General features: G+C 41.8%; 1 protein-coding gene across 1 annotated transcript in view; it reads right to left on the bottom strand.

Annotated features, from left to right (window-relative positions):
* Positions 1 to 1,607: 1,607 nt before the first annotated feature.
* LOC112570384 overlaps positions 1,608 to 18,570 on the bottom strand; it is a 38,650-nt gene continuing 21,687 nt past the window's right edge. Inside the window, 20 exon segments of the mRNA XM_025248802.1 lie at positions 1,608 to 3,032; positions 3,256 to 3,330; positions 3,457 to 3,580; positions 3,995 to 4,194; positions 4,379 to 4,427; positions 4,565 to 4,702; positions 5,040 to 5,115; positions 5,365 to 5,480; positions 6,070 to 6,159; positions 6,420 to 6,522; positions 6,823 to 6,883; positions 7,114 to 7,762; positions 7,848 to 8,797; positions 8,799 to 9,252; positions 9,254 to 9,552; positions 10,161 to 10,252; positions 10,474 to 10,658; positions 10,990 to 11,199; positions 11,583 to 11,715; positions 13,176 to 13,393. Coding sequence (XP_025104587.1) covers positions 2,899 to 3,032; positions 3,256 to 3,330; positions 3,457 to 3,580; positions 3,995 to 4,194; positions 4,379 to 4,427; positions 4,565 to 4,702; positions 5,040 to 5,115; positions 5,365 to 5,480; positions 6,070 to 6,159; positions 6,420 to 6,522; positions 6,823 to 6,883; positions 7,114 to 7,762; positions 7,848 to 8,797; positions 8,799 to 9,252; positions 9,254 to 9,552; positions 10,161 to 10,252; positions 10,474 to 10,658; positions 10,990 to 11,199; positions 11,583 to 11,715; positions 13,176 to 13,393 — 4,356 coding nt within the window. The 3' untranslated portion in view covers positions 1,608 to 2,898.

Raw genomic sequence — 18,570 nt, 5'->3', positions numbered from 1 at the left:
CATGTCCCTAACCCCCCACCCTCTCCAAAAAAAGAAATAAAAGCCCTGTCAAGATAAGCTGATATTTTTTCCCAATTATATAATAAACATCCATCAGATTTTTGTAAGTATTAAAACTACATCACAGCAGAAAAAAGTACTAAATATCATTATCATCAGATAAGCTGCTGTTGCACAAATCTTGAATGCAAATGATATATAGATATGTCAGCACCACTGCCAGCAGCTAATACAAGTTCAGTGGAAGCTTTATGTTGCTTGTGACAGATATACATGTTCAATCTACAGCAGATACAGGTGAGTTAAAAATCATTTTATAACTCTTTATAAAATACAGAGCATTATGCACAGCTTTCCAAGATACAACTGGACATACCTGCAGTTTCTTCAACTAGTCAATGGACTCAATTGCAATATCCTTTCATTTGTTCACAGGATAGTTTTTCAAATAATAAAACAAACTCAAAAAAAAAAAAAGATCTTTCCTACAGGTACAAAATCTTGTTTTATCAGACATACATGAGTTTATTTTATACAAATATTAATGGTTCCTTAAACTTTCATACAAATGTCAGCACCTTTAGAAACAGTTTTTGAAACCACCATTATGGTATTTTTTCCACACAAATATACTAAAATCTTTCTGAATTGTGTCCTGACTGTAACTATCACATACATAATCTAACCATTTCACAATCCACAAGACAAGAATTTAATAACTTTTCAATGTAACAGCTTTTAGCCTTAAAAAAAGAATATACATTATGATACTTTCAGCAGTAAGGTACCAGCATGCCAACTATACAAGAATGCCGAGGTTTCCGTCAGCAATAAGATGTGTATATTTTTCAAGTGTATAGTACCAGTGATGGCAATGCACCCTGGACAAATCACAGATGACATACATAAATAAATGAACAATAACAATAAAACTACAGTCTCTGCAAGGCTTGCAGCAAAACAAAGACAAACAAATGTAGGAAGGTGACAGATCACAATGAGCATTTATTGCCCTGTCAATAAATTTATGTACAAAATATTTAAAGCTTTAAATATTGTGGTTAATAGCAATTAATCCCTTGTCTCCCAAATCTACGCGCCCATTGTTTATTTAAATGAAAGGAAATCATTCAAACTGTAAAACATGGTGCATCTTCCATGTACTTCTATGTTCCAATGGCTATTTTTCTGAAAGGCAATCCATTTGAACTAGAAAAAGTCAGGAAGTTTTGAAATTTATTGAACCAAAAGGCAATCATCTAAACTACAAAACATATCAATTCTCTTACTGTCTATGTTTCCATTGCTATGTGCTGTAAGGCAATCACTTAAACTACAAGACTTATGTACTTCTCAATCTAAAAAGAAAACCCTTCATGCAAATAGCAACACATTTGGAACTGCCCATATTACTAAAATGTACCTGAAAACAATAAAAACATTTTATCTTGTGTATATTTTTCTGGATACTCTAAAATTTGACAGATCCCTAATGTTCCAGCTTTTCGATGGAAAAAACCTCAGCAAATATGAGGTTAAAGTCACATAACAGCATGAACATTGATATCTTGCTTGGACTACTTTATGAATTCAGAGTGTGCAAACATTGTCCAGTTAGTAAATGTTGAACAGCATGAGAATCAGATAATTTTGATGGGATATGTTTAGGGGTTCTCTGAATTTTGTTAAATGAAAACTTTTAAGGAGATAGCAATCTGGCTTGTGTTTCTCTTCAGATATGTTCAAATAAATTTAATTGATTTTTAAATAAAACTTATTACTATCACTATTTTGCAAACAGCTATTTTGTCCAACATTTCTTAGGTTGCTCATTGTTAGCAAGGAAACGTGTAACCTCCATGTTTGATCTAAAAGGAAGAAACAACAACAATGGATCTCAGAAAATGTTATGCTCTTACAGTGGAAGAAAGAACTGCAGCAAAGTCTGAGGTATCTGTCTACATGGCTTTAGCCTACCCGTCTCAAATAAGATATTTGAAAAACTTCAATGAACGGTAATCAAGCATCATCTTAACCTACTACAATCTAGTCAAGCACAGGTCTTGGTTGGACAAATTTAGGTTTGGGTTCCAAAACTTTTGACTCAAAATAAATAGCACAGTACTGCAGTGCTTTTCTTATCAAGTTTATAGACACAGAGAAATACTAATCTCATCAACAACAGCTGCTGGACACACTTGCTGAATTATCTGTAATCATGAGATAGGGTAAGAAGCAAGTTTTACAAACCAGCAAAATAGCACCAAACTGTTAACATCTTGAACTTTATTTTTCTGAAGCATTACTCTGAAATATTTCTATTATACCAAGCAGTACGAACTGGACAAAGATGTTAAGGTAAAGGATCACAGCACACAAATAAAAACACCCTCCTCTCAGTGGCCAGATATAGGCACCTCTTACTGAAATCTGCTTCATTTTGATGCATAATTAAAGCAATACAACACAGTCTTCACTTTGATGATGGTGTTCTTGATGCTGCTCCGTCAACTTTCTCCCTTTCGTCCCACCACAAAAAAAAAATATATATATATGATTGGCAAGAGGATTCTTGATGACTAGGATTTTCTGCAGTATGAAGATCAGTCTAATGAAGCCACCAATAACACAATCTCAATCACAGATAAAATCATTCATTTCTTTTTACTCCCAAAGCTCCAACTGCCTCCAATATCAAATCTCCAAACAAAATGGATACAAACAAGAAAAACTGGTGAAAACCAGAAATGTCTTCGCAGCAAACACTATATTAGTGTTTCAAAGACACTACATGAATGTGTCTTACAAAATATGTTTTTGTATCAGCAACAAATTGTCATAAAGTCATTCAGCACTTAAGTCCACACATGCCATAGACCAGACAGGTCTGTAGAACAGCTAGGAATGTTTCATACTGCTGGGCCAGGCTATATTGGCTCCAAGACGCTTGTATGTGAAGAAGCATTCCTTCCCTTTTGCCAAGGTGTCTTTCTTGAGTATTTGTGGGCACTGGCTGTCCATCAACTGGGTTTCTACAAGTCCATACAACAAAGCTTTTTAAAAATTTCATTTTTCTGAATGCCAAGTCCATAACATTCTACTACCACATGCCTCCCTCCATTTTTAACATCACAACATCAACACCTAATAACCCAACCCAATCACCCACCTACATTAATATTTGACCATAATTATGCTCTCACAATAACTTCAAAAACTAATTAAAAAAATTGATAAATGCTTATCAGAACTTACCTTCTCCATCACATAACAAGATCAGACCATAGTCCTGGGGATTGGTGATCTTAAACTTGTGTGCAATCATGGCACCTAAAGAGCAAAGACAGTGTTTCCATTTAATAGAAATATACTGACACAGCTTTCAAGATCCTTAAGAATATGATGCACAATACCCCAAATCCTAATACACTCTTCACTGTGAAGGTCTTCACTTACAGACATCTTTTGTGGTCATGTTTGGCCGCACTGGCAGTGTTTTCCAGATTATTGTGTCACGTAGCTCATCTGGGAATCCGATCTTCAGAAATCCTTGCACTTCCCCAATTGTAGGCAAATGGCCCTATACAAAATACAATGAAACCAAAAAATGCGATAATTATAATTTTCTGTTTACACTGCTAAAAGCAAACTTTCAACTGATCCATTTCCTACAAACAAAATGATCTATTCTAACATCAGAAAGAATCACCATACACAACTTCCCAAACTTAACCAATGGATGGAAACAGCAGCTTGAGCCTAATTTGTACCACAAGTCTTTAATAGTTAACACTGACAATGGTTGACATTCTTCCCATGAGAGCTAAAGCAAGCACCAGAGAAAAATGGAAAAAAAAAACGCTAGGAAAAAAAAGCAGTACTAGTAAACTTTAAAGATAAATTTGCAAGTATTGATTCTGAAAATAAAAGAAGTACGAGGTGACCAAGTTAAAGATGTATCTGAACTATGAACTCAAGAACAAAAAAGCCTTACCTCCAATGAAGCTGTTTTATTCTCATGTGCTTCCTGAAAGTTTTTCAGAATAAGGACTGCACTGCTGAGGGTGGTAAGGTAATAACCACCCTCACCTGTTAGTACAGATGGTTGAAGCAAGCCCCACATGTAGTCAGCCTCAATTTCAGCAGAAACCAAGCCGCAGTGCACCAGTACATAGATCAGCAGTGGAAGAAAATCTGAAGAGAAGGCAGACAGCCTTAATGATAAGCCACAATATTTTGTTAACATAAGAGGGACAGAAAAATGTTTAGTCTGAAAACCACAACAGAAGGTAGGTTATTCCTTTCTCTATATGTAACACTCAAGAACATGCACACAAACACACATAAGTAACTGCAAGTCAATAAGAGATAAACATACCATCAGCACCAAGTGATGCTGGACCCCTGCAGGGAGCTTGCTGTTTACCCTACAGAAAAACATAAAAAAAACATCAAGAACTCAGAACAATTTGTTTTCATGCACACCCTACGTGTTAAAAATATATTTTCGCCTTGAAATGGCAAATTAAAATTCCTTTATAGATGACAGAGTGAGATAATATACCTTGACACTGGCATAGATGGCTGAGGTGGCACTGAGCAAGTTTTCCAGTTTTTTGATGGGTGAATAGGCACGTTGCATTTTGTCGAGATGATGTTTAATGGTCTCCATGTCACTGCCTTGGGGAGGAATTAGTTCAGGCTGCACATCAACACAAGCACATGCAAGTGTCAACAAAAACACACGTGCATGTAATGTATGCACATAACTTACAAAAGTTTAATGGCAAATGATATCTTAAGTTTAAGAAATGCCATAAGAGTAAATGGCAAAGAGGATGTGCATGTGCATGCATACAGGTTTGTGACAAAGTGAGTGATGCAGAAAGAGATTGGCTAAATGATTTATGTTTTCCATTTGCTTGTTAGGAGCCTTCAAAAAGTACACCACAACAAACACTAGTTTGCAATGTGGTAAATTCTTTTCATTGCTAAAACATAATAGCAGCAATTTATACAAAGAAGTGCTATCAATCTACCTTGATACCTATCTCCTCCGCAGTCTTTGTTCGAGCATACTTGATGTTCCTGGACATCAACTCAAGGCTATTGTTTCTACAAAAAGAAAAAAAAACATTTAAGAAAATGCAGAAGTGGTTGAAAATGAATAAATCAGAAAAAGGTACTTGTAAAATAGATAAATGCTTACTACTTTGTTAAATGGGACCAACATGACTGTACACTTTAAAACATCATCTGTCACCTTCAAAATGTACATTTAAAGGCTTATCAGTATCAAAATTATGGAATGTTTCTCCAACTGACCACGCTGTCAAGCTGTGCACTTAATATCTGACTACCCACCGTCCATGATAGTCCACCAGCAAACGATAGATGTGATGCTTCAAAGGTCTCAAGACACACATATGAAGTGTTGTTTCAATGATGGCATCAATGCTGAGAATTTCATTTGTTCCAAGCTGTTCAGGAAAAAAAAAAAAGACTTTCATGAAGACAGACCTGACAGTAATGTCAGCTGTTGACTGCAGCTTTTCTGTGCTCCTTTAGGGGAGAAAACCCTCATCTTCACCCATTTCAATTTCAGCAAAGACCTAAAGACCTCAACATACCTAACACTTATGATGATTTCACCTACTGTTTCATTCTCTTTCTCTCCAAATAAATCCAACATACTGGGGAACAAATACATTGCACTCCATTTGACATTTATTTTCTCTCAAGATACTGAAGTACATAAGTGTAAGAGGTAATGACAACCAGAATAAGATCTTTAAAAATTAAAAAAAATAAAACATAATAATAAAAAAAAAACCACTCGCACTCTACATTGGAGGCTGGGGACAGAAAAAAAGTTTCAAGTTTTTCTTTCCTTTTGACCTAAGAGGTCTGTTGGGTCTGTCTTGGCTGTCTCTCACATTTTCTTTCTTTTAACTAAAAAGCTTAACAAGTGACACTGTGTATATACACATCCCCCCCACACACACACATGGGTTCCATGACACACATGAAAAAAGGGTTCTATGACAAGAAACTGAAACTTCACATTACCTTTGCTCTCTCCTGTTCTATCTTGTCTTCTAATTCCCCTTCTCCATGTTTCACAAGATAATTTTTTATTCCTGTCATGAATTGACGGACCTGTATAAAATATGCAATGAATATTCCTTAAAACTAATACTTTAAAAAAAAAAAAAAAAAGCTAATAAACTTATATTTTTCTCAATAATTATTTTAATTTAAATATTTCACTAAATAACGCGACAAAAACCAAACCAAAACTAATATGCATTGGTAGACATAACCTTGCACAACTTTCTCCTAAAAACAGCTCTAGTCACCCCTTAAAGCATTAGATGTCTAGTCTCACATGTTGAAGAGTCCTCTCATTACTGACTTACGTTTCTCATGACATGGTAAGGGTTTCTGTCTTGACTATCAACAGTACACTGGATGAAATTCTCAACGGTGACTCCAAAGGTGGTATTCTTGTCTTGTGATAGCCTGAAACCAAAAAATATTTCCTCAAAACAAAAGAAAATCTTTACCAGTGTTTAGGTAACTTATGTCTACTTATCTATTTCAAGATAATTTCAATGTCTACTTATCTATTTCTTATCTACTTATCTATTACTTATCTACTTATCTTTATCAAGGGATATCTGAATCCTTCTGGACAGTCTGTTTTAATAAAACTGCTGTGACCAATATCACAAGCTGCTCTCCCCCAAAACTTGAAACTTCTGCTATAGAGAAGTTACCTAACAATATCCAACACATTACAGAGGTGCACGAGCTACTTGCCTGAGAATATAATCATGAATCTTCCCACCAGGGTAGCTGGTCATCTTTCCACAAGGAGAGGCTGTAAGTTATGTCACATGTGAATAGTTTTTAATAACATCTTTCTTACTTTTATGAAATAACCGAAAAAATCTGAATGTACATATCTCAATAAATGCATATGTAAAGACCTAAATGAACATGTACAAAAGTATGGAGCAGACATAACATATGCACTTTAAACTATTCTCAAACTGATAACCATAAAGCCCAATATAAAATGTAAGACTAAATAGTAGCAGATAAACTCACAGGCCAAGGGTTGTATCTGTTGCCTAAGAGAAGCATCAAGATATGGCAGGTTGTCAACTAGAACTTCATCGGCTGGGTACAGACTGTTGTTCATAGCATCCTTCTGGCCTACAGTCCGTGCTTTCTGAGACTTGACATGATGACAGTTGATTACATCTGGACAGGTGGAGCTCAGGTGAATATTCTGCTTCCCATGATTAGAACTAACACATTTTGCAGGGAGATCAATCGTCTTGTTTGGTGGTGAGTGTCCCACATGTGGAGGCTGCTGATGCCTGGAGTCTTGTGAATTGTGTGGGCACGTCAACTGATGATGAGAGACTGTCAGGCTTTGTTGCTGATGAAGGTTTGAGACTGTGCATGTGTTGTGTGCAGGTTGGGACACGGATCTGGTTAAAGGTTGAGCATGTTGCTGCGAAGGCTGCAGATGATGTCGAGTCAGGTGCAGCTCTTGGTGCAGCAAGGGCAATCCAGGCTGTGACTGACTCATCTTCACTTTACTGTGATGGTCAGACTCACATGTATTAGTGTCAAGTTCTGCCATCGGAGTGCTTACCTCACTCTTGCTATTACTGCCCTCATCATCAACATGATGACCACCACTGCCAAGCGCTGACTGACTCTGTTGTGTCCTCGAGTGATGATCATGAAGTTTTCATTGGCTTCTTGCCACTTTTGTACCCTCTCTTGCAAATCCATTGCTGGTGGTAGATGGGATGCAGAAGACTTTATCAGACTGCCCACAATTCCTGCTTCCCAGGGCTTACAGAAAATGGTGCTACAGCTACTGGTGGAGGGTGGAGCATAAGGGTCAAAGTTATCATACTCAGATAGGGCTTACTGCCCTGGATTTTGATCTGTGTTTGGATGGGTCTCACCAGAAGTTCTGGCATTGCACATGAAATTATATCCTGCATGGTGGAAGACTCTGAAAAATACGAGGCCCGATTGACCCCTTTGTTGTGTCCTTGTCTCTGCTGATACACAGGAAATTTGCCAAGCGAAGGTCTAAATGATGGACCACTGTCCAACAAAGTGTCCTCCTCTAGCACAAAGAGGTTGTCATCAAACGACATTTGTTGTGGATGATACGAATTCTGACAGCTTGCTGAGTATGGCGACTGCTGGCTAGTGAGGACTTTGGTGCCCAGCTTTAGGCGCTTAAACCGCTCTTGCCAAGCAGGTTTCTTCTGTGCTAGCCTGGCCATTTCTTGGGGTGTTCTTACACTGTTGCTTCTGCTAATCCCCGTGTTGAGCTTACGAACTGCAGCATGGGAAGGCTTTAATTCAAAATCAAACTTGTCACTGTCACTGTCTTGAGTTTTCACTGCATCTGGAGACAGTATTGTGGCCAGAGAAGGCTCCTTTGACACATGCACACCCTTCGAATTATTTTCTGTATCACCAAACTGACCGGCACTTGATGGTGCAGAGCGCCTGCGAGATTTCAGCTTACTGGCTCGCAAGCGCTTGTCCCTCAGAACAATGGCATCCGCTGGTTCTGCATAGATAGGACTAGCCAGAGTGGCAAGGGAGGACTCTGATGATGACTTCAGTCTTGTTAATCTGTCCATGTGTGGTGGACATTTGACATGTGCCTGAGATGGAACAAGGGAAACAATCTCAAGCTGTCTGCTTTTGTCAGTCAAGGCAGACATGCCATCAATTTGCTGGTGTATTAGGCTGTTTGGGTCTCTTAAACACAATCATCTTGGAAAAATCTGACACAGCAGTCACTGTAGAACCTTCATCATAGACATGCCCTCTGACACTGCCATTTCGCACACTGTCAGTGTCATAACAAGAGCTGCGCCATATGTCTTCATAGTCACTCATTTTGTCAGACAAACTGCTTCTGAAATAACTGGGCTCTGGAATATTCAACAACTCTACTGGCGTCATGGAATACAAGTTGGGTTTGCCTTTAGGTCTGTGCCCGGACAGTGACAAAAAGTCTGTTTGACTGCTAGCATCCGACATGGACTGTGGAGCAGCAGGTACGAGCTCAATGTGGGGCACGGCGATGTTGCTTTCCTCCCAACTGCTGTCTAATGAGGGAGTTGTGACATTAAGTTCACGCAGCCTGAGGAGGTGGGGCCCAAACTGCCTCGTCTTGCTCTGTTTGTCACTGCTGTCATGGAAACTCACCACTGAAGGCACTGATTTTACAACCAGCCTCTGAAGGTCTATGGCCTGCATTCATCTGGGCATGGAAGTGTTCTGTAAACACCTGTTTGTGTTCCTGCTGCAGATGGTGACTGCTGGAGAACTTGGACAAATCAGCTGCCGAGTGGGCAGGAACTGCAGCTATTGGTGTAGCTGCGCGGCCTTCGTGCTGTGTCCTTATGATGCTAATTGGCTCACTGCAGGATTTATGAAGTGGTCCTGTTACTAACTGAGGTGTAGGACTTTTGCGAGACACAGGTGACAGCCAGAAGTCTGCAAGCAGACTAACAGTATTCAGTCATTTCTCTAACGATAATTTCCACTGCTAATTCTATAAATTATTGTCTTTAAAGTGTAGAAGTAGAAAAAATTAGTAGACTATGTTTTGAAAAATTAAAAATGGATAAGCTCAACAGCGATTTTATTTTTTAAATCATGATCATTAATAATAGCAAACTGAAATGGAATGCTATCAACTCAAGGATCAACAGCTAATCCCTAGTGTGCATGCAAGGTGACATTGATATTAAAAAAAAAACCTAAGTCCTAAAACTTGCAATCACAGACTGTGTAACTGATCTCTAAGATATATGGCAATGTTAATAATGCAAACAGCTTCTAAGACAACTCATTAACAGTTGGATCAAGTTGCAGTAAATGGCCTAGCTCTAAAAAGGACATTAACAGCTCCATCATGCTTATGACCTGTGAGAAGAAATCTAATGACTACACCTTTGCAGCATAGCCATAGGTAAAATGAAATAACATATCCTCACACAAAAAGGGGAAACAAAAACTTAACACTGATGTCTAACTTTGTCCATAGAAAATACCCTACAATTTGATTTCTAGCTTTAAAGGAGTAACAATTGATGTCTAACCTTGTCCTAACATGGCAAGAGATGACAGTTCACGTGATGAGCGAGCTTGAAGGATTGCCACAGGAAGTGTAAGGCGGTATGGTAGCTCATCACTGCCAAAAACAAAATAATGCAAATACTGAAATAACAGTAATGCATCTCAAAAGTATGTATTATGACACAGCTGATGTGAACTATTGGCATTTCCTACAAATCTAAGCATCATGAAAACAGCACAATTTTACATCAGTGATGTCAGCATCAATGAATATTTCAATTCTTGATTATTGTCACAAAGCAGAAAGATGTGGACTGCCCCAGCCCCATATCTTACAGATTCTCCATGTAGTGTGCAATAAGAGCAGGAATGGAGTGGAAAAAATGCACAGAGCCCTGCAGGCGCATCCCATAGTCAGTGGCCTCAATCAGGTAGTGGTCCACGTTGGCTCGATCATTCAGCACATTCTGTACTGACAGAGCCAGCGACAAGGCCTGACTTGACTTGCGGACAATGAAGACCTGAAAGGATAAATGTTCCATCAGATGTCATTTCAAGCGCCATCGCTCTTACCGCCTTCTCATGACCATACACTGGTCTCAGCACAGAGCAATGTCACTGCATGGGCATTACAATACCTGACAAAATCTATGATTTTTTAATATTTTTATACATTTATTACATATAAACGTGTGTTATCTCTTCATTATTATCCTTTTCTCTCAGGTACCAGAACATTGAGTAATTTATTAGCAGTAATTAGTAATTAATTGCAGTAAAAATTCTTGTTTACAAATGTAGTCAGAAGGCAGGTGACTGATCCTAAGCCATGTTAGCACAAGGCACACTCACTCCCGTCTCTCTGTCTTTAAGCAGGTGCACAGCTCCAGCTCGGCTCATCTGGGTCAAAAGCCAGATGGAGTGAGTTTTGGACAGTCTCTCCACTGTGCTGATAGGCCGGAGTTCTCCACCTGAGGGGCCCACATGACTATCCCCATCTTGTGACGATATTGTTGTTGGCATTGGTGGTGTCATGGTGGATGTTGTCGTCGTATCTACAGTCTATTGTTGAAAAGAAAAAAAATTAAATTTACATGCAAACTTATCAGAGGAAGTGCTTGAGTCCTTGTTACACTGTTCATTATTTAACCATGTGTACACTAACATTTCTTTCATTCCCATACACAACATTTTTTGCATAGTAAAATTATAATGTAATACACCGACTGAACCAAAACTGAAACAGAAACTAAAGAATGGACACCAATGTCGCTGACAGACTACCACCTATTCACCTCTCAAGCTGTTTGAAGCGAGTTAAACAAATCCTGGTGTATTTTTTTTTAAATGTTCCACTCCCTGGAGAAAATAATCTGGGTGCGTTAACGGAAAGGTAAAAAGGGCAGCGGCTACCCCGCTCGGCAAAGGTGCGTTTGTGGGCCTACCCTGCTCCGAGAGCCGAAGTGGTTAGGATCAAAGGCGAGCGGCGACTGCGAGTCTCGGGTGATGAGGTCGTCGTGTCCGCTGTCGATGGACAAATTGTCGCTGCCGCTGGAGGTCAGGAGGCTGGGGCTGCTCCTGCAAGAGACAGTGCAAGGTTCAAACACACGCTTGCTCCTGCAAGAGGCATTGCAAGGCTCCGACACGGCGAGGTCTCGTGGTGTTGATGCAGCTGCTTGTGCGTTGGTCGTCGACGCCACCGTCTGACCTTATTCTCAGCAGACCGAAGCGTATTAACGGACTTTAAAAAAACTGCGCCTTCAGCTGACAAATCTCGGCAACAAACCAGCATTTACTCGCCAACTGTTTTCTTATATTAATGGAATGGTGGTGGGGGCGAGCTTCGTCAAACGACACCAGCACTACGTCACTTTGTACTGTGTGTGTGCGTGCGCGTGCGTACCACAGCGGGCACGTCACATGGAGGAATGAAACTCGTGTCTGTCGAGTCTGGCTACAGACTAGGGGCGGCGTTGTTTTGATGTCTCCAGTCCCAGCGGTCTGTGCACCTAGGGTCCCCCTGTCAGGGAAAGATAAACGACAGTCTCACTGGCCCCGTGAACTTGTTTCAGCGGGCTGATACCCACCCGCTGTTGTGGGGCGAACTATTATGTGTCATCAGTGTTTGGGGGGGAGGGAGAGAAAATAGGTTATAATGATGGCTGTTTATATTAGGCCGACATTCTCTCTCATCAACAAAACTGCAACAAGCGGGCACACGCACGTGCACACACACAGAAATGGGAACGAATGATAAGAATTAAATAAAATGATAAGGGAACGAACCCCTCAAAAAATTTGTCACATGTTTCTCTTGTGTCTGTCTTATGTACGCGCGTGCGACCGACACACACACACGTTCACACACATTGACTAAGCATGACAGCTACTAAAAATAGAACACAAGAGAAGCAGCATGAGCTGACTGCGTGGACATGACGAACTATATGTAATAAGAGACCATACAAACTCCGGAACATCATATCACATCAAATCACCGAAAATCAGTGTGTCCTTCGATGCAGGAGCATTTCCACTTTGGGAGATGTCGCTGGGCGGCTTTTTTTTTTTAATGTGACAATTAATGGTTTACTGATGTATAGTAGAGTAAGCTGTTTACTGGTGGCTGAGCAGTTGTTTGTAAAAGCTTTTATTGCTGGCTTTCAACTCCTTCAACAATTATTTTACTCGCCATTGACTATACGCACCGCCCGTGCTTCTGCATTTCACTATGTGTACGTGTTTGTGCGTGTGCGCGAGAGAGAGAAGAGAGAAAGCTCGGATGTTTATTTGAGAGGGAGTGACAGTAAGCATCCGGGCTCTAAAAATAGGTGCGACATGTAGCAAAAGAACAAGCCTACCTGGACACGATCTGAACCCAGAAGGTGATCCTCACAGTACAGACGACAATGACTTCATAGTTGCACCATCGGACAGCCAGAGAGTGAGAAGGACAGAGGAAGTAAGAATAGGGGAGACAAACAGTACATCAGGTTCCTGATGCCACGTCTGACACCACAGACACCATACACACCCACCCTGTCATGTTTCCATGGTGTCTGCTGGTTGCTCCAGTAGACGAGAAGAAGGAATCGTTGCCCAATGTGTCGCCCGAGTGCAGAGTCATGCTGGGAGGACACCCATTCTCCCCACTCGCTCCCTCCGCCTCTTCACTTCTCTCCCCTTGCGGGTACGGGTAGATGTGACTCAGGTCATTCAGCAAGAGATCGAGGTCATTGGCGATGTTGGTAAGCATCTGTCACAAAGTTAAAAATAAACAGTGAATTACGATTTCAAAAACAAACAAAATTTTCAATAAAGGAGCGATTGGTTTTATTTCAAAATTACAGCCGAAAATGTAACAACTCAGTGAACAACAAACAAGAAAGTGGTCGACAGGATCCCGTGGACGGGGTCGTCATCATTATGCATGCCACCTACACTGACATTGCCCTCAAGACCAGCCTACGGTTTCCGTGGGTGCGTCAACAGCACAAAGCAGCGAGGTGCACTGGTGTCCACACACCGTGGCCTGGCCTCTCCCTGCACTGTGGCAAGGTGTCTACAGGACTGTCTACTCTGCACATTCAGCACAAGATGCCCCGACAAGCCCTCGCACCTCTCCCTGGCGACCCGCCATGCCGAGCGAGTGTGTCCTAGCGACACCAGCAAGTCCCCTCGTTCCTCCAGACCTCGTGTGAGAGTGGCGCGGGGCCAGCAAGTCCTCCCTTGGGAATGAAATGTCTTGAAATGTCTATCTGATGGTTTCAGGCCACCAGACATTTGGAAAGGCTGGGAATATGAGCGACCTACGGCTGCACACCATGTGCTGGAGGAAGAAGAGAACTGGTGGGGGATGATGGGGGCGGGCGCTGGTATGAAATGCAAAGAAAAGCTAGGCAGCGTGGAATGGCTGATTCTTGCCGAGTAAACTCTTTTGCTAAATGTCTTCAGAAATTGCATCACCTAAGCTTGTTAACTGCATTAACTTCAAGTTTTTTAAAGTCTCGAAAAGACTTACACAAAGAAAATATATTATTTTTAAAAAACATTCAGGCGAGAGAACGAAAAAAAATCTCTCAAACGCGAATAAAAACGAAAAATGACATTTTTGAAAATAAAGACATTATTTTTAAAACTTATTAATAATGACAAGGAATATATGACTGCCCTGCATCACATATGATAAGATAACACGGCATATTCTGTCATCCCGATAACCAGCAATAATTAGGGTTAAAAGTTAATTAACTAAATGACAATTTTTAGGTTAAATTCTAGAAAAATGTAAGCCATATTTTAAAGACCTTATTCCTCATGTGCACATGACATTTTGAAAGATTAGAAGTACTAACACAATCAAGGACTTGCCTCTACTAAGGGAGGACAAAGTACAGGGAACACCGTCCTCTACACGTCTCGCAAGTCCTCGCCACCACCTCAACCTCCGTCACACGTCTCGAGTTTCCACAGCCTGTCACGTGTCACTCAACACTCAGGTAAACACGGGTTCCTCTTTCTGGTTCACATCACTATTATTTTTACGTCTGACCCTGTGAACCTTACGCCATACAATTGTAAGGAATCATTATCAGGTTCACAGCTGCCATGGCAACGTGTCCTAGCAATGGACTTTACGGGAATTTTTCCTGGTTAGACTTCAGTTTTGCTTTCACTCGGTGGGAGGCAGGGGAAGAGATAAAACGATTTTTAAGCGAAAGTGTTTGCAAGTCACAAGTGCACGTTGGTTCAAGTTCCCTGTCGTACTACCTTCCGGTGGTTTAAGAAGTTATAAAACAGGGAAATGTTGGGAACCCGCCTATTCCACCAAAGGTATATTCGTCCACAACCTCAGTCGATTCGACCATGCAAAAAATTACTGATCAAATTAACCATCATTAGAATGTCATCGGTATCAACACACCCACTTTTTCATAAACACAACAGAGAGAAATGAAGATGAGATGGAAATTCACGGCAAAAAGATAAAGTTCCAATAATTAAAAACAAATCACAGCAGCAACTAAAGATACAAGAAACTACTTTTTTTTTCTCTAAAAAGAAAGAAAGGCGACTACGGTAAAATTCCTTAATAGTATTAGTGGAAACTATCACAGACGTGTTGATATACATGGCTGTGGCCCAATCCACTCCCACGATGTCCACATTGGCGGCAACTGGTGGAATCGACCTCTGACTGATGCCCTGTACGTCACTGTATCATCGACACGTTACATGTTACAGTTTCTGTTCATAGAGTAAACTGCCGCCATGTTCACTTGTACAAAACGATGCTTTTTTTTTTCTCAAAGAGTCTCAAAAATATGCACCTTTTTACTTAGGCGAACACAGACTCAAATGAACCAGTCGGCCATGAACTCCATCCTCGTCGACATCAAACGTTCCATCGCAAACGTCAGCACAGCGCATTTTTTGCCGTCGGTAAAAACCTGATCCACCTGTGACAGTTGGACTTTTTTCTGCCATCTAGCCAGACAGCCAAACTAAAATGAAGAGACAAAAAAAAAAAAAAAAACCACCAAAAAAACCGGAGCCCGACGAGCGAGCCGTCACCTGGTGGACATGACCTGCACCTGTTATGCACAGGTAACTCGCAAGTCCAGTTCGTCGTCTCAGGTGTTGCTGGAGTCCCCGCCGCTGATGGCGGTGTTGTTGCTACAGATGTCGATGGCTTACCTTGAACGCTCATGTTTTTTTGCCGGCGCAAATACAACTTGAAACAAGAGTTCTCACGGCAAAGACCGTTTGTTAATGACGCGAGAGGCAGTTGCTACCTGTGCAGAGACCACTAAGTCACAATAAGCTCATAGTAACCTACCTAATTAATATTCCGACTAAAACAAAACAAGTCAGCAGGATTTTTCCCCCTTCTGTTTACATAAGGACAGTTTTCACTTCTGATTAAAGTCTAAACAACTCTGTGTATTTATACACCACTTCATAAAAAGTAGTCCTCACATTCTTTGTGGGGTTAAGACAGAGTGTTTGTCAGCAATCTTTAAATCAACAGTCCAGTGGGTTTTTTTTTAACATTTCATCAACTGCTACACCACTAGACTAACAGCACACTTAAGATAAACTGTCAACTCATTTCAACTGCATCAGCATCTAATGTGAATAAAATACAATTATTATATCAACGAAGATGTTACAATAGCGAAGAGCGAGTTTAACCACTTCGGTCACATCTTTGGAACTCCCTCTCTACTCACGAATGATGTCCAAATATGAAATAAGTGAGAATACTTTTGTATGATCATTTTCTGTGTTATCTCAACAGTGATTTACAAATTTAGACATTTCTGATTCAACACATTCGGTCGCAGCAAGAATGACAAATGTCATCCATGTGTCATCTGACCACAGAATCGTTCCAAAATGGATCCGAAGTGGTGGAAATTTAAACTTTTCCAGGGTTAAAGTTCCCTGCTCACTACTGTGAGTATTATATGTCTGGTAGACTGAAGAAGCCTTGCCAGTGTGTAGAGAAGCACTCGGGTCATCACCTGTACGATCCTGTCAAACAGCGCCATCTGGGACTCCCAGCATGCACCCCGCTCCAGACAGCAGCAGCACCCAGGGTTGTCTGCACACTACGCCACCCTGCGATGTTCGGCGGCCTGCCGGGTGGACATCCCGCCATTGTGCGGTGCCGAACCGACGCTCCGAAAACACGCACGCATGGCAGATGACTGGGCAAAAGGTGTGTCACCTGTCCACTTCACCCGGTCTCTCCGCTTGTCCCTTCTTTACCTGACCCAGCCTCGGCGTTATCTACCTGTCGTCCTTGATAAACACACAACTTTACGTGTCATGCTGCCAATCCAGCGCCCACCCGTATCTGTCCGCGCTACTCCAGTTCCAAACACTTGTCTGTACTCGGTGAACCTGATGACCCTGGAACCTCGTTCTGGAACAGTGATGACAGGAGGGCACCGGGTGCCCCGAGCTGCACACCCAACTCTCTTGAAATCGTCACAGTTGGGAATCTTTGTCGAAAAAGTCTCGAATCTTCGGATTGTACCTCACAAAGACGTTAAGCTCGGCGCAGGTAACAACCACCTGTCAGCCACCCCAGTCACCTGCGAGGAGCTAACTGCCTCCTGCCGTGGGCTCAAGGGCAGACGGCTGCATCACCACAAGACCGAGAGGGATTCGGGCATCAGACGACGACCTCAGTGTCGCAGGCTTAAGGACCTGTCAATCTCGCCAGGACGCAAATCACGTGACCCACAGGTGTCGGGCAGCGGAACTGTGCATCTTCGACACGCAAGTCCGCCCACCAACACCACCTCAAACGGCGGGGCAGGCAAGTCGGTTAATGACGTCTGCCTCAGCCATCCTCACGATTAGGTTTTCCTCCTGCTCCCAGCCTCGTCCCCGCCGCTACCTCCCGCCAGACGCACGGCCCGGGGAGTGGACGGTTTTGGGGAGGTGAGGGGAGGAGGAGCGTGGTGTTCGCCAGGTAATGGTGACGAGGAAACAAAGTGTGAAAAGACTGCACGGGGGGAGTGGGGGAGGGGAGATAACGAGAGGGCCTGAGCTTGTTTTTTTTTCTTCTTCTTCTTCTTTTTTCTGTTTCTTTTTTAATTGCCCCGTGTCTGGTCTGAAAGCATTTATGTCTCTTGGGTCCCACTGGCAGGAATGTGGCGAGGGGAAGATCTATTTCTCACCGTCACGACACCGAAAGCTCTTGACTTTTGACTGCGCCATTCTTCACACACTCGCGGGCGGTAAGTCGGCCCCGACACTGCCGCACCTCCGCGGCTAAAAAAGGTCACTTCCGACCCTTGTGTGCTACAAAGTTCTAAGGTTAACAACGAGGCAGACAACCTTTAGCCGTCAGTTTACACGTCACATCCTGCTTCGTCCGGCCGTCTGGTCGGCTGTCTGCACCTTTCGTCGGAAAAAAGTGTTTTTTATGGTCTAATTATAAGGTAAAACACAAGGTCTGATGACAAGTCTGACGACATCGGAACGGGCCTCGCCAGCCCCGACGACCATCTGCACGAGGAACTGAAACAAGCCCCGTGAGCAAAGAAACGACGAAACTGTGATTAAAACCTGAGTTTTTATCCCTTCTATAAACTGCAGGTGCTTAAAGTGCAGCATCACCTGTCCACACACCTGTGTCACCCAGCTCAACATTCACAGAGGTGGGAAGATGACATCCGTGACCAAGTTTGGTCTCAACCTGCTGGAAATTTTAAGGACAGAATTGAAACAAAGCTTCGCCTCCAATGACAGGAAGTTAAAGCTAGCCTTATTTTTGCATCAACCTACAAAGGACAGGTAAGATTGGATACTTCTATAACCGAGCTTTATAGGTGGAGTGAGGGGGTCGGGAGTGCTCCTTCAGGTGAGACGAACTTACATGTTACAACACGACCTGGCGTGTAAAATGAGAAGGAA

Source organism: Pomacea canaliculata, linkage group LG8 (assembly GCF_003073045.1).
Source record: "Pomacea canaliculata isolate SZHN2017 linkage group LG8, ASM307304v1, whole genome shotgun sequence".
Classification (NCBI taxonomy): domain Eukaryota; kingdom Metazoa; phylum Mollusca; class Gastropoda; order Architaenioglossa; family Ampullariidae; genus Pomacea; species Pomacea canaliculata.
Note: the sequence above shows the minus strand (reverse complement) of the source record. Positions and strands in the feature narration are given on the sequence as shown.